A 14,753-nucleotide genomic window follows, 5' to 3' on the forward strand; every position below is an offset into this window, starting at 1 on the left:
CGTGTGCATAAAATATACACAGAAAAAGAACGGAATATACAATATATAATTGCATTGTGTAATTTGATGTCAAGTTTGGCTGTAACCTTCTGCTGAGAGTGGAAATGAGAAGATTAACCCCTCTTTTTTTAGAAGAATCGTTTAACATGTGCTAACTGCTTTTTGTTTTGAAGTGATTGATTGGCGTTACCTTTTGACAAACAGGGTTTGGGTTTAAAATCCTTAATTTTCATGAGGTTTTGAGTCACAATGCAGGTCTAATTGCAGTCATGCCTGGTGTCTGTAGTCATAGCAAATGTCTGTGCTGGTAGCGCAGTGTTGTTTTGTGAAGAAGAAGAAGAAGAAAAAAAGCCTTTGGCAGATGACCTGTAGGCCGGCCAACCTCCAGTATTTGTCCCCTTTGTTTCCAAATCAAGTTAAATTTAGGGAAAGGCTCGTGTCGCAGACTGCCTTTTTTTTCTCTCACCACTGATCTCCCTCTGCTTTTGGTCATTATGGAATGAAGGAGGTTGTTCATTCAAGGCCGCCAAAAAAATTACATCAATGGCTTTTCAATCTCAACCCCGAAAAAATGCTCTATTAGGTCAGGACTTATGTGATTGTCCATTTGACCAAAAAGCGTTTCAAGCTTTTGCAAGGGTCCCCCCTTGCTACCGCCATGATGGCTTATACCAAGCCCCCCCTGTAGTCCGCGTTGCCCTTGCAAAAGTGACCCCGCTCGTGCGACACGCCGGCATTCCTGTCGCCGTGCACTTGAGCCCGGAGCCGCATTTAACATTCGCCCGGGGCTTCACGTTACATCACGTCACCCATCGACTGCCCATGGCCGACCTGCGTGCACACAATTTCTAGCTATGGACCAATACAAAGGAACCTCCAAAGTTCAACGCTGGTTTTTCTACAATTTCCCATCGAGATGAATTGGATTTGGAATACCGACAACTTCATACTTCTTATTTTGGTTCCCCTTTTCGAACAGGACAAAAGAAGGAGCACCGAGTGAAGATGTAACCTGCCGAATTGGCTTCTCAAGCTTGTGAACTCGCTGACAACTTGCCAACCGCGTATGTTCTTGACCAAAGTTTTCTGAACAACAACAAAAAAAAAACCCTCAATTTTCATCTTCTATGACTGTTGTGTTTGAGTCCATCTGTTAGTGCTGCTCCAAAAAGAAGGAGAATCAACAGAGGATTTTGACTGCCGAGTCAGCAGCTAGCTTGCCGGCAATTTGCTAACTGACGTATTCCTTTTCAGAAATTTTTTTGTAAAGCTAATTATGTTACAAGGCTTGTTAAATTACTAGGTTGACGGCTTTCCGCGGCTTTAAAAAGTCGTGCTTTCAATAATAATCCACCTGTGTTTGGTAATGAGCTCATATTTTTTTGAGGGAGACTTCTAAGCAGGGTACAATAAGATTGGCTGCTTACAGAGTTGAGTAAATAAACCGCCTCTTTGAAGTTACTTGGGGGCTATAACAATGTTTACTTCAGCGTTATTTTTTTTAACCCCCGAGTCTCCCTCTAGGTGAGCAGAGAGGGGAGGGGCGAGCAAAGTAGGAAAGAGGGAGTGAGACGAAAGAGACACTGTGCAAACTCCAGCATACTTAGGTGGATGCCTCGCTGCTGTTCTTATGTTTACGCAATGTTTACATTTGTTGACACTTACAGAATGTGAGCTGGCAGCAGCTACATGTAGTGCGGCCTAGTTTTCAAAGCCAACAAACCCCCGTTCATTTTTTCTCTATCATTAGATAGTCAACATTGAGTACATTTATGCCTTTTTTTTCCACACGTCTCTCACCACAAACTATTCTCATTTTATGGCTCCCGTTTCACCTCAAATAGCCCGGCTTTGAGCCGAGGCGTCTGTCCAGATGGTTGGAAAGTGTGAGCGAGGGGCGGATGGGAGCAATGGGGGGGTTGGATGAGATAAAACAGGTCATTGGCTGGCCAAGCTCCGGCTCGAAGGGCTTGAGGGCGGGGCTGCGGGTCAGAGGGTAGCGGGCCAGCTGAGTGCAATGAGGTTACGTTGTCAGAATGCTGAGATCTGCATGTGGCGTTTGATCTATTGCTGTTAAACAATCCAAACATACTCGAGGTACAGCGGGGCGGTGGCCAGTATGTAAGCTTTGATGCTCCACCACGGTAGAATTCAAATAAAATCACTGACGATGTGATTGTAAGTGGAGACTCTTTGCTTTTTAGAGAGACTTATATTTTTTTCAACAATTTAAAATGCTTCCCAATTGTCTTACAAACAAGTATGTGACATCTGTATGTGTATGTGGTCTGTTTTAAGAGACTGCCCCTGTTTCATGCAAGAGATTGAGACTGTTTACAGTGCCCCATATTCTGGTGAGCCAATGGCATTGGCAAGTGTTAGTTTGTTAACATGCTGACCGGGGGTGGGGTTCGGAGTTTGCCCAGAGTCTAGGTGATAAAAAGTGGGAGCCAGTTACACCGAACAATCAATTACGACCTACTTTTCAGAAACGAACACTGTTAGCTCACTCTAAACTGTATTGCCACCAAAACTCGATGCAGCTCTGCTTACCTCTAGACTTTGAGACGATAGCAGGAGCTTGCACCCATGATGAATGTGGGTTCTTTCTTGGAATCACAGCCTGTCAACGGTAACCATTCTCCGAGTTCCGCAGCCCTCCATTGAAAGCGAACTGATTATCTTTGTTTTTCATCAAAATAATTTGCGAACATCAGCTTTTACTTTGCAAAATAATAATCAGCCTTTGAGCCTATTTTCTATTATTCTTATCAATCAATCAGTCAAACTGAAGGGGGTCCCGAGCATGCTCCACTTGAGGCCTGAGGAGTTTGAGGAGGGACTCTGCAGGCTAAGGTTGAAGACATGCTGGAGTGGTTGAAGAAGTTAAGTCTGTTGGCTTCCTCGACTGTCCCACTCGCTGCTACAGACTTTGTCTTGTGGCATGTGATGGTGTTAATACACCGTCCTAGACCTCCCTCATGCGATCTCACCCAGCTTCTGTTCCACCTTCCTCCTGGATCCATCCTTAGCCTCCTTCAGGTCTGTCCTTGCTCCTGAAAGCCACCTGTTAAGGACAGTTTTGACCTCCTGAGACATCCATGGTTTATTGTTCGAGTAGAGGCGTACCGGTCAAGCGGAGGACCAAACTGTCAATTTGAAATAATCTGTTTTGCAATAGTTGTTTTCGTTAATCCAATGACAAAAATTAAAATAATTGACCGGTTAATCAATTAGTTGCGGATCTAGTTGAAAGCACGTGAGAGGGGTTTAAAAACTCAAAATTGTTTACAGCCAGCCATTAGGGAATAACTACAATTTTCCTGCTCACCCTCCATCTGCAAATGACTTCAGTCCTATTCATTCACTGAAAACAAAACTGAAAGCAGGAAGTCTCACAAACAAGAACAAGCAACAAGAGACACGTTAAGAGTATTTGGTGACGTCCTGCATTAGCAGTGACGAGTGAAACGGTTTTCCTAAATATACACCATACAGCAAGTTGTCAGAGTTGACAAACCGCTCCACTGTTTGCTTTCCTCAACTGGTTCGATTGGCGTAAGGCAGGTCAGTGACATGCCTCGTTATTTTCCATGCCGCGTAGATTGAGTCCATCAGGGGAGCCGCCACCTGCAGTGCGTTATGACTCCCGTGATTGATTCCACATCAGACAAACTGCTGTTTCATCAGTCAGCGTGGAAGCCGAGCAGTGAGGTTGCTGAGGAAGCTGCAGTGGTTGATGCTTTTATTATTCACAATTTATAATGATTTCCAGGTGTCTTTAATACAAGCGAAATGTCCATCCATCCATTATGCGAGCCGCTTAATGTCAAAACTATCACCAGGATCAATAATTGCAGCTCTCCATTGTAGGGCTGTCACAAACAAATCTTTCTAGAATGAATTATCCTAGTCATTATTCGATCATTTTTGGATGTTGACTAATTTTTGCGGTCAACTAACCTAGTTAGCTGACTTCCTTGTTCTTAACAACGCTAATTTTTGCTGTGTCACTATGTCAGATTTTCAACTTAATACATACCTGATTTTTCCCTTCTGTTGCAGGATTTTGCGGTGAAAGAGGGCGCACTTTATCTTCTTCTTTTTTATTATTTTTTTTTAATGTCGTTGCCCTGAGCATTTTATGCATTTTTTTTTAATCTCTTATGAGCTACCATAGTTCAAACTCATGACAGCTTTCGTCAAAACATAAACACAAATAGATAGATAGATCTCAAGGCACTGCTGTCACTTAATTTGCTCAACTATCTTTTCAATTAACTCTCGAGTTCTGCCGCTCGTTTGTTCCGAAAATTTTGGCTCAAACAAACAAAGAAAGAACCATGAGTTAGAGCACTGTCGTACTGTGTCTGTTTTATAAGTCGAGTTCTCCGGCATTGAGTCACTTAATTGCCCGCATGTGAGCGCACATTTTTTAAAATTGATGATAGATGAGGCTCAAACCCATATCGAGCTGACCTTTTTAACGGGTCTATTGGGAAGCAGATGACATGGCGAGTGAGCCAACCATCACATGTGTTGCCCCCTCTGGCCAGCGATGTAAAATGATATTTTTTTTGATTTCCCACATTAGAACGTGAGTGAAACGATGGCGGGCGGGGGTTTGGATGGACACGTGTCAGCATTTGCACATGCTTCTGGGTCCGTGCGTGCCGATAAGCTGTCAAGCTAATGAGTGATTTCCTGCTGTTGGCGGCATGATGGGATGTGGGCCGCAGTGCTGCAACGTATCCCCCAGCCCTCGATGGCTGGCACAACGTTTTTCTTTGAAAAGCCTTTCCTTCTTTCTTGCAGCGTTTCTTTTTCAAAAAGCCTTATGTTGGCGCCCTCCCCTTCAAGCTGTGAGCCACAATTCCGGGTCATGTGTCCACACGCTACAACAACGGTCTTCTGTCCTCCTCCCGTGATGGTTCAGTTAGGCTAAGCTTGAAGGATATCGTTGCTTTGGTCCTCGGTGGCGATCGTCAATAAATCTCCGAGGCTATTTTTCCACTTCAAGAAAAAAAGTTTTTTTTTCCAAGTGTGAAATGTCACAATCAGTGAAATTATTCACCTGACTATTTTTTTATAAATGTGTCTGTGATAGAGCCATTATGCACTTCCTCTCCACAGTTAAGTCAGATTTTTCAACAGCTACAATTGCGACAATTTAAATTGAACTTTAATGCACAATTTGTTTTGTTTTTTTAATTGAATCAGTATATTAAGGACTACAGAGGTGGCTTAGATATGAATTTTAGAAAATCCACCTTAAGTAGTGCAAATGAAGATGTTCATAAAAGTGCGAGAGAGGAGAGTGTGGGTGGTGGTATGCAAGGTGAGCAGAAACATGGATCAGTGAAAAATATGAAAACGAAAAAAAAACATGATCTCAATGAGAGCATTGACATATTTTGTTGGGATCCAGCGTTTTAATCTTACGAGACTAAAGTTGGATTTTTCTAAAATGTAGTTGGAATAATATGATATTGAGGTCAAAGTTGAAAACAAAATGATATTTTATCAGCTGAAAAAATTACAACTTTTTCTTGTGATGTTGCGCATTTTATTCTGGAAAAAACGTCTTTATTCTCTGGAAAATAGATATTCCTCCCAAAAATATGATACGTACTTTTAACAATAAACCTTTTGCGCTCTCTCTCTCTCCCTCTCTCCCTCTCTCTCTCTCTCTCTCCCCTTCTTTCCTTTGGCACCCCTCTCCCACCCTCTCTCTCTCTCTCTCTCTCTCTCTCTCTATAATTTTTTTTCATGCAGGTGGCACATTATACAGTGAGATCAGATATTTTACTTGACCGCTTAAATTTTAATGAAGTGAAAGTGAATAAGCTTTGGACACAAAAACATGCGTTGTTGTTGTTGTGTTGCCATCGCCATCTCAAACTGTCATGAAGGAGAGCGCTCAGAATGGTGGGTGGCATCGCAAGTTTCCTCACAGGAAGTGCTTACATTAAATGAATGGCAGTTTTCCCTGAGAGGAAGGAGTGGGTGACAATGCGCTCGAGTTCGGGTTTTGGTGTTTTTTGCAGGTCCCTCTGCGGCAAAATGAAAACGGCTCACTGCTGGGCTTTAAACGCGCGTGTGACATGCCACCACCGCACCGTGAATGTAGCACGCTAATGGGAGACAACAAAGGTGGATGATGAGTCAGCCATTATCCTTTTCTACAAATTAATACATTTAAGATAGAATATGACTGCTGCTTAGATTTTGCTGTTTTTTTTTCCTCCCGCTTAGAAACAAGCTTAATTTTGATTTTGTTTGTTAGCAAGGACACTTGAATGGGAACTAAAGTATGAATCTATCGAGGCTCCAGAAGAGTGAAATTTTATTTGTACTGCATTCAAGTGGATGTTTTGTACAAGTAGCATTTTTTTTCCTTCCCCCGCATTTTGGCCTGTTTGGGAAATGGTCCCAATTTTCTTTAATTATATGTTGTTAGGCTTACATGCTGCACATAAATGACCCCTCTGTTGTTTGTGCGGTGAGGTTTTGTCATCTCTCTGCAGTTAATTTTCACCATTTTGCTGAAGGAAAAAAAACGCCTTATTCTGCCTATCCACAATTGACTGTCTTTTTCAACCTTTTATGACTAATGTGTCTGTAATTACTTCAAGCACTCAGTATTGTCTATCTGCCATGCTTGCGCGTCTCTTCTCAAAGGTTCATCCGACTGTGTCTCGCTTTCTTTTTGTTTTCCTGTATGCAGAGTATGAGCATTTCCTGAGGGTCAATGCTCTTAAATGATTCTAGTGCCATCTGAAATATATTCCATTCAATTGGAGGAAGCATCGGATAGCAAAATTTGTGCGGATATAGTTGACATTTATTGTTAAGCGTGAGAAAGGAATGACTTCCTGTCATGTGCGTTCTGCTTTGTCCTTTTTCGGACCTACGTTCAATTATCTGCACGCGTGCTTTTCTGTGCTGGAGCTTGTGTCTCAAAAAAATAAATAAAAACAAAATACTTGGCGCTATATCGTAGTAGATAGCACAGATTTTTGTGCCAGTGCGAGCCTCAAGGTGCTTTTTTTTTTTTTTTTTAAATGCACTTACTTTCACCCTGCGCCATGCTGAGCGTCCGGTCTGAGGGCCCCTCCCAACACACCACACACTGTAGTTAGACTTTGTAGTTGAGTGGTTGAAAGTCAAAAAGACAAATTGAAATGTGAAAATCAGCAGCCAGGACAACATTTTGGTAAATATGCAAATGACATTGCTCAAGAAATAGACTTTACACACTAGAGTGTTGCTCTGTGAGCTCATTTCCATCAGCAGGAAAAACGGAGACATTATACAGCGCAGGGAACAAGACATAATTAAATTCACTGCAATGTAAAAAACGAGAAAAAAAAGAAAGTAAAAGCCGCCCCATCCTCAGTCCCCCGCGACAAATAATGTTGGCATGTTAGATTTAATAATCCCATGCCTGTTGGTCCCATGCAGAACGTTTCAAGGATTTTTGGTCCAGATAAGGAAAGATGGGAATCAGTGCTGCAATGATAGTCAGAGGAATTACATGTAATGAGTATACGTTGATAAAGATTACTGTACTAATTATATGGGAAATTCGTAACGTAATGATGATGCACTGAATTGAAACAAACATTCAGAGTTATGTTTGGTGTAGACCAAGGCACAAGATCATCTTTGTGCGCATTCTCAATTGAGAATAATTGGAAATGTCTATGCGGTTTGGGAGTTTTCTCTGAAAGAAAGCACCAACCCCGCGGGCCAATCCCTCGTCATCATGTCCTTCGTGCCAAAGTCCAGTCATGGGACGGCAAGCTACTTGATTGTGACTTTTTGTTTATTTTGCTTGACTTTATTTTGCGTGCGTTCGCTGTTAGCTACGGGACTGAGAGCAGTGTGTGTGCACTCACCACCAACACCACATAAACCACAAACATCCCCACGCGCTCATTACACGCCTACCGCGGACGGCTACTGTGCTGCCTTTTGAGAAGAGCAAGTAGGCGTGTTGACGGTAAACCAACCGCAGAAGGTGACCCCAACACAAAGTCTTGTTTTTTTTTTTTTCTTTTGCGGTTCAAATGTTGGCTTCGCAGAAAGGCCTGGAACCAACATTCACACCGTGAACCATTGACCTGTGAGGTAGACTTGTAAACCACTCCCTGACCGTGCTGCTGCCTTCCTTTTCACTGTCAAAAAAAAAAAAAAAAGGACACGGTCCAAATAGCCGTTAAGTGTTCACCTGGCGGTGTGATCATCTCTCCCTTGCAGTTTGCATCAAACCAATTACATTAGTATCTTTCATTGTTTCAGTGTTTCATGAGCTAAATTCCATTTTCTACAGCAGCTCCCCGGGGGGGAAACAAAGAGGGAATTCACATTTTTGTAATTCTATTTTGTAATTTTTTTCATACATTGGGCACACCGCATTATAAGATGCAATCTACAATGCATCCACTAGATGGAGCTACGCTCAAGGAAACACCAACAGAACGATCACGTCAGTAAAACTTATTAAATAAAGCCGCGACACAGTTCACTTAACCAACAGCGAGTTATAACATTGACTCGTTGAACTCTCTTGCCGCTGCTCTGTTTCCGTGTTCAACTGCGTAACCGATCGCCTTAAGTTTGAACTCTGCGTTGTCAGCTTGTCTCGAGCAAGGAGCCATTTTGGGGTGGAAATATTTACCGTAATGACCATTCACAAGGCGCATCGGATTTTAAGGCGCGCTGTGAGCTTTTAAGAAAATGGAAGGCTTTTAGGTGCGCCTTCTAGTGCGGAAAATACGGTAACAATCGGACGCCGTCCACTTCGCTCCATTATCTCCCGGCTGCCTGTTCTTCACATTTGCCTGATATTTTCTTCTTCGTTGTCATATTTCAAGCAACTAAACTCATTTGCCTCAACTAACCTCCCTTTGTCTTGTCTTCTTTGCGGCAGGGTCTTGAAGATGGCAGTGTGGATCCAGGCCCAGCAGCTCCAGGGAGATGCTCTCCACCAGATGCAGTCTCTGTACGGTCAGCACTTCCCCATCGAAGTGCGACATTATCTGTCGCAGTGGATCGAGGGCCAGCTGTGGTGAGTCACGGATGCGCCGTGCCCCTCTTTTGGCCCGAACAGCCCTGAATTAATCGAACTGAACTAGGTTTGAGTTGACTTGAATGGATTTACGCAATAGAACAATAGGCCAATTCCAGTTTAATACTTGGGGTTTTTTTTTTTTTTTTTGGTCCTGTTCGTTTTCCCTTGATAGTTGAATTTCGAAAAATAATTTCCATGTTCGTAAAAGGGCCTTCACCAAACTGTGGCCAGAAAGCATTTTCCAAGCTTGAATTTTTGTCATTGTGGATATTTTATAGCTCGCCACGAAACGCGACGAAACTGTTGAACAAAATTCCACAAGGTCACGTTGAAAATTCATCCCCTGATGCCAGTTGGACTTGACAGCATAAAATTTTAGGTCTGTCATGAGTAAACGCCCCAAGTCTTGTGAACTCGTGCATGAAAAAAGACTGATTTCTAGTGTTTATTTTTGGGGCATTTGGGACAATTCCAGCGGTCCTTCAAAGAGGCGCTTGTCCGAAAGATTTTTTTCTGATTGTGACCAAATCTGAATGCCGTCTACTAGACAGATGGAGAATGCTTAGCCTGTTTCTCTTAGCAATATAAAAATTCAAAGGTCTCTCATGAGTAGGCCGGGAAATACACAGCAAGTCTGCCATTGTTATTGATCATTATTTTCAGGGACAAACATGGACTCAAAAGTGTAGCCAGTTTTATTAGGCAGCATGAAATTCACAACGGGTGTATTGTATGAACCGAATGTACCTGTCTGATCCAATCAGGGACAACATCGACTTGGAGAACCCGCAAGAGGAGTTCAAGGCCAAACGCTTGCTGGATGGGCTGATCCAGGAGCTGCAGAACAAGGCGGAACACCAGGTCGGCGAGGACGGCTTCCTGCTCAAAATCAAACTGGGACACTATGCCAACCAACTCAAGGTAAGTCGTTCAAGGTAAAGAAAATTCAGGATTGCTACAGAGTGCTCGTTTTGTCATGAAAATGACACACAGGCCAACCCAAGAAAAAGAAATAAAATGCCGTATTAAGCAGCCGCATTTGATAAGATACAACTTGTATTGAGACGATTTCTCTCGTTGAACGAGCCGCCCCTTGAAACATCCCCGCTGTTGATGTTTTTTAGAAAGCGCGCACACAGGAGCAGCACATGTTTCAGAACAGTTTGTATCCATTGCACAGAAAAACAAGAGGACAGTCCAAGTGCGGCCGTTGGTAGTTAGCCAGCACTGCTATTTATGATCCCTGTTCTCAAAATCCATTCTTCTCTTGCCTTCTGCTCGCCTCCCGGAAACCAGGCTGTGAAACCGGGCAAAGGGGAGATTGGCTTTGCTTAAACTGGATTCCGGGATTTTTGACACCCTTCACATTACTTTGGGGACTTTTGCTTGGCATGCATAACTGATATGGCTCAAGTGCCATGTATGCATTGAACTCAAATGAAGATACGGTGGAACCTGTGAAAGGCATTCACAGAGCATATGTAGACAATTAAAAAAAAAAACCACAAATTCCCACCCACATTCACCATAACAGATAATTTAGATCCTTCCCAGTTTGGCACAGGTTGTTTTTGGCGGTTCTAGTTCCACTGTCGATTCAAGGAAATTGAATTGTCATAGCATGAACATGTAAAACACTGCCGAGTACTCGTATGCTAATAATTGCTTAAAAAGAAGCGCGCCGCTCTTCAGAGACTGCCGTCATTAGGCTCCTCTAATGGGCTCCAGCGCATCCGCCGCGCCGGGCCCCCGAGAAGCTCCTTGATGTGTCTAAATTGGCGAGTGCGGAGCGCGGCGGCCGCTCGCCTCGTCAGGGGCTAACGAGAGCTTAACCGCAGCACATGTTCTCCTTGTCTTTCAGAGCACGTATGACCGATGTCCTCTGGAGCTGGTGCGCTGCATCAAGCACATCCTCTACACCGAGCAGCGGCTCGTGCGCGAGGCTACCAATGTGAGTGGGTGCCAAACTACACACAAACTACACACACACACACACACACACACACACACACACACACACATCACGTTGCAACTATACAGACACTGCTTTGGTTTCAAATTTAATTTAAGGAAACATTCGGACGCAATCATACACGTGCCTAAAGCAAGATCAGGGGATGGAAGTGCAAGGTTTTATATTGGCCAACTCCCTAGACTTAAACCCAATGGAGCATGCTATTTACTGCTGAAGACGAGACTGAAGGGTAGTAAACCTCCCCTTTGCCCCAAAATAACACTGTTGGCACTGTTGTAAACGGAGAAGTTTTTCAGCTTTTGGAACAATTCCTTTGAGGTTTCTGTTAGCATTTTCGGAACATAACCAATTTATTTTTGAACCAATCAAGTGTGAACCCATCCCGAGAAACAGGGTGGACGTTTCTTTTTTGCAGCACTCGTTTCCGCAGTGACCTGGCACGACACGGTAGCAAAGGATGGAAATCAAATATATCAAGTTTTATTGCATGCCACGAGTTATGAAAGGCATCGAGCCAGCAGTGCATGAACATCTGAATCTCGGTAACTCCTGGCTTGAATTGATTTCCAGTCACAACGCGCCTCTTCGATTAGCGTACACTTTGTGGATTGATGAGGATTCGACACTGTTTTGTCCTGATCTGACTGAGCACAGTTACTTAGCACTGCTCCATGTCAGACTTACAATTATGGATTTTACCGTCACTCGCTCATACGAGGGTCAGTGCATCCTGCCCATCCTGTGTGTCCCCCACCCCCCCTCCACCACCACTTTCTCACTTTAGCTCCACTGTTCTGTCAAATGACACTCTTTCTTTCCCACCCCATCCATACAACCGAACAGTCCAACTCTCCGGTGGGCGGAATGTTGGACAGCATGTCTCAAAAGTACCAGCAGATCAACCAGGCCTTCGAGGAGCTTCGTCTGCTCACCCAGGACACGGAGAACGACCTGCGCAAGCTCCAGCACAACCAGGAGTACTTCATCATCCAGTATCAGGAGAGCCTGCGCATCCAGGGTGAGACAAGAGCGCAGAAACGAAATGATTGGAGAATCGCGGTCAATTTCGACATACAGAAAGGCCACAGACTTTTTCAGAAAGAAGTAGATAAAATATGTACTTCACACTCTAAGTGGGAAGGCACTCTAGAGACCCATCTACAGTATTTGTTTCCATGGTAGTCAGTCCCTTTCAATGGTCTAACAATGTATTGTATGTATTGTACTCCAATACAACTTCAATTCACAAAATTGGAGCCATTTTCCAACAGCAAATGGACAACATTGAAAAGATGCCTTTAACTGGACGTGAGACTCGGCCTTGCTCGAAAACATCAAGAAGCTTTTCTGACAATGAAAAGGAAAATAGCCTCGAAACAATTTCTTCTTAGCAATCCATTAATTTTCTCTCATTGAATGAATACCCCCCCCCCCACCCCCTTTTTTAGCTCAGCTGTCCAGCCTGGCCACACTGCCCCCTGCTGACCGACAGTTACGAGAGCCCACCTTGTTAAGCAAGAGAGCCACAGTGGAGGCATGGCTGACGAGGGAGGCCAACACACTACAGAAGTACAGATTGGTATCTGCTTGACTCTTCTTCTTCTTCTTCTTCTTCTTCTTCTCTTCTGCTGCACGCGTGCCTCGCAAACGGAAAAGTTGACGCTACCGTTGTTCTGCAGGACCTGGCAGAGAAGCACCAGAAGACGCTGCAGCTGCTGAGGAAGCAGCAGACCGTCATCCTGGACGACGAGCTGATCCAATGGAAGAGACGGCAACAGCTGGCGGGCAACGGGGGCCCGCCGGAGGGGGGCATGGACATTCTGCAGTCCTGGTGAGTTTCCGTTCAGCCTCCGGCAAGGATCTGTGCCCCTTACGAGGCTCCCGCTAGGTTCTGCCCCCCCGTATGAGGGCCATGTGGAATCACAGAGGTGGTCGCTTTACAACCTCCCACTGGACTACCGCCAAGTTCATGCTCGACGAAAGTGAGACTCGTGTCTCTTTGTGTTGCTTGTCATTAGCGCAGTACCCTTTGTGATTAGCACATGAAGACGGAGCAAATGAAGTGCAATTGAAGGCGCTATCGGCGAACCCGTGTGTGTATTAGGTGCGAGAAGCTGGCGGAAACCATCTGGCAGAACCGGCAACAGATCCGGAGAGCCGAGCACCTCAGGCAACAGCTGCCCATCCCGGGTCCCATTGAAGACCTCCTCAATGAACTCAACAGCACAATCACAGACATCATCTCAGCCTTGGTCACAAGGTAGCTCCCCAAAAAAAATGCAAATATTGATGCCCTTCCTTATTTTCTATAATTGCCTATATCAATACTTGAACCCACAATGATCCCCACATGCTTAAAAATCATTTCCAACTCATCTTACAACATTACCCTCGAAAATAAACGTATTTAAAGTGCTCATAAAAATATCAAAATTAGGCCAGGCATGTATAATATTAATGACTCAAGTGGTTAGCAGAATACAGTAGATTCTATTACCGGAATTACATGACGGACCAGTTCAGTTGCCATGGTGATGCGATAAACATGTACTCATCAAACCTCAACAAAAACAAATGAATGTCCTGTGGACCCCCCCCCCCCACCCGCTCAGCACCTTCATCATCGAGAAACAGCCCCCGCAGGTGCTGAAAACCCAGACCAAGTTCACGGCCACCGTGCGCCTCCTGGTCGGCGGCAAGCTGAACGTGCACATGAACCCACCGCAGGTCAAGGCGACCATCATCAGTGAGCAGCAGGCCAAGTCACTGTTGAAGAACGAGAACACCAGGAAGTAAGTTTGGCCACGTTGACATTTTCTGAATGTCTTTTGTTCATCCCTGACTCTTATTTTCTTTGGGCCTCCCCAAATGACTATCTACGGCGCCAGTGTCAACCTCAAGGCCCGAGGGCCAGATGCGGCCCGCCGCATCATTTTAAGTGGCCTGCAAAAGCAAATCAAAGATGACAACTTCCATTATGCCTGCGAAATTCTGTACCGACATTTCAAATTTTCATATGGAATAAATCAGTGACACATTGGAAGCATTTTCTTGTTACCAAGCCCCTCATTACACTTACTTCAACAATAATTGAATAAAACTTTATTCTTGACTTCTTTATATGGTTTCAGTCACCACGGCCCTCCAAGGGAAACTGTAATTGTAATGTGGCCCCGGGGATAAAAATGAGTTTGACATCCCTGAGCTACGGCCTTGGACAGAACTCATGAAAATTGCACGACACGTTGACCATTGACACTTTTCAATTTCTTTATATGAGGAAAATCCAAAATGCGAATACAGCTCAGGTTGAGATTTTTCTTTTGTGCTGCATACAGAAGAGTGAGAGCAGTGCGCAATTGCTCACACGTGCAGCTTAGAGGGAACATTGGTTGGGACCAAAAGCATGCATGTTAGGTTCATTGAAGACTCTAAATTGTCCATAGGTGTGACTAAATGCAGTTAAAGTGGCCTGGCCTTAGAAAGGTCTTCAAACATGCCGATGGAGTGTTACTTTAAACACGCCACAGTTCTTGGGTGAAAAGGCACAAGTTTACAATTCAGGGACGGAGTTCTAGTTTTTTTAAAAACATTTTATGACCTTCCCTGCACTGATGGTTACAATAGTTCTGTCCTGGATTCCACTCAATTCAAGCCTCACCACATAGGCATGGATGGAACTCGGACAATGGCTGAGAAAAG

The 14,753-nt window shown here is 44.2% G+C and overlaps 1 protein-coding gene across 2 annotated transcripts in view; it reads left to right on the top strand.

Annotated features, from left to right (window-relative positions):
• Positions 1 to 14,753, top strand: part of stat5a (signal transducer and activator of transcription 5a) — a 34,085-nt gene that overhangs the window by 11,568 nt on the left and 7,764 nt on the right. Inside the window, exons 2-9 of one of the 2 annotated variants that reach the window (XM_019866458.1) lie at positions 8,946 to 9,073; positions 9,841 to 9,997; positions 10,938 to 11,027; positions 11,895 to 12,069; positions 12,500 to 12,630; positions 12,731 to 12,882; positions 13,156 to 13,311; positions 13,664 to 13,843. In XM_019866458.1, the coding sequence (XP_019722017.1) occupies positions 8,946 to 9,073; positions 9,841 to 9,997; positions 10,938 to 11,027; positions 11,895 to 12,069; positions 12,500 to 12,630; positions 12,731 to 12,882; positions 13,156 to 13,311; positions 13,664 to 13,843 (1,169 nt within the window). Of the gene's footprint in view, positions 1 to 8,935; positions 9,074 to 9,840; positions 9,998 to 10,937; positions 11,028 to 11,894; positions 12,070 to 12,499; positions 12,631 to 12,730; positions 12,883 to 13,155; positions 13,312 to 13,663; positions 13,844 to 14,753 lie in introns of both variants that reach the window. The other variant, XM_019866457.1, reaches the window with a different exon arrangement.

Source organism: Hippocampus comes, unplaced genomic scaffold, assembly GCF_001891065.2.
Source record: "Hippocampus comes isolate QL1 unplaced genomic scaffold, H_comes_QL1_v1.1 scaffold99, whole genome shotgun sequence".
NCBI lineage: Eukaryota > Metazoa > Chordata > Actinopteri > Syngnathiformes > Syngnathidae > Hippocampus > Hippocampus comes.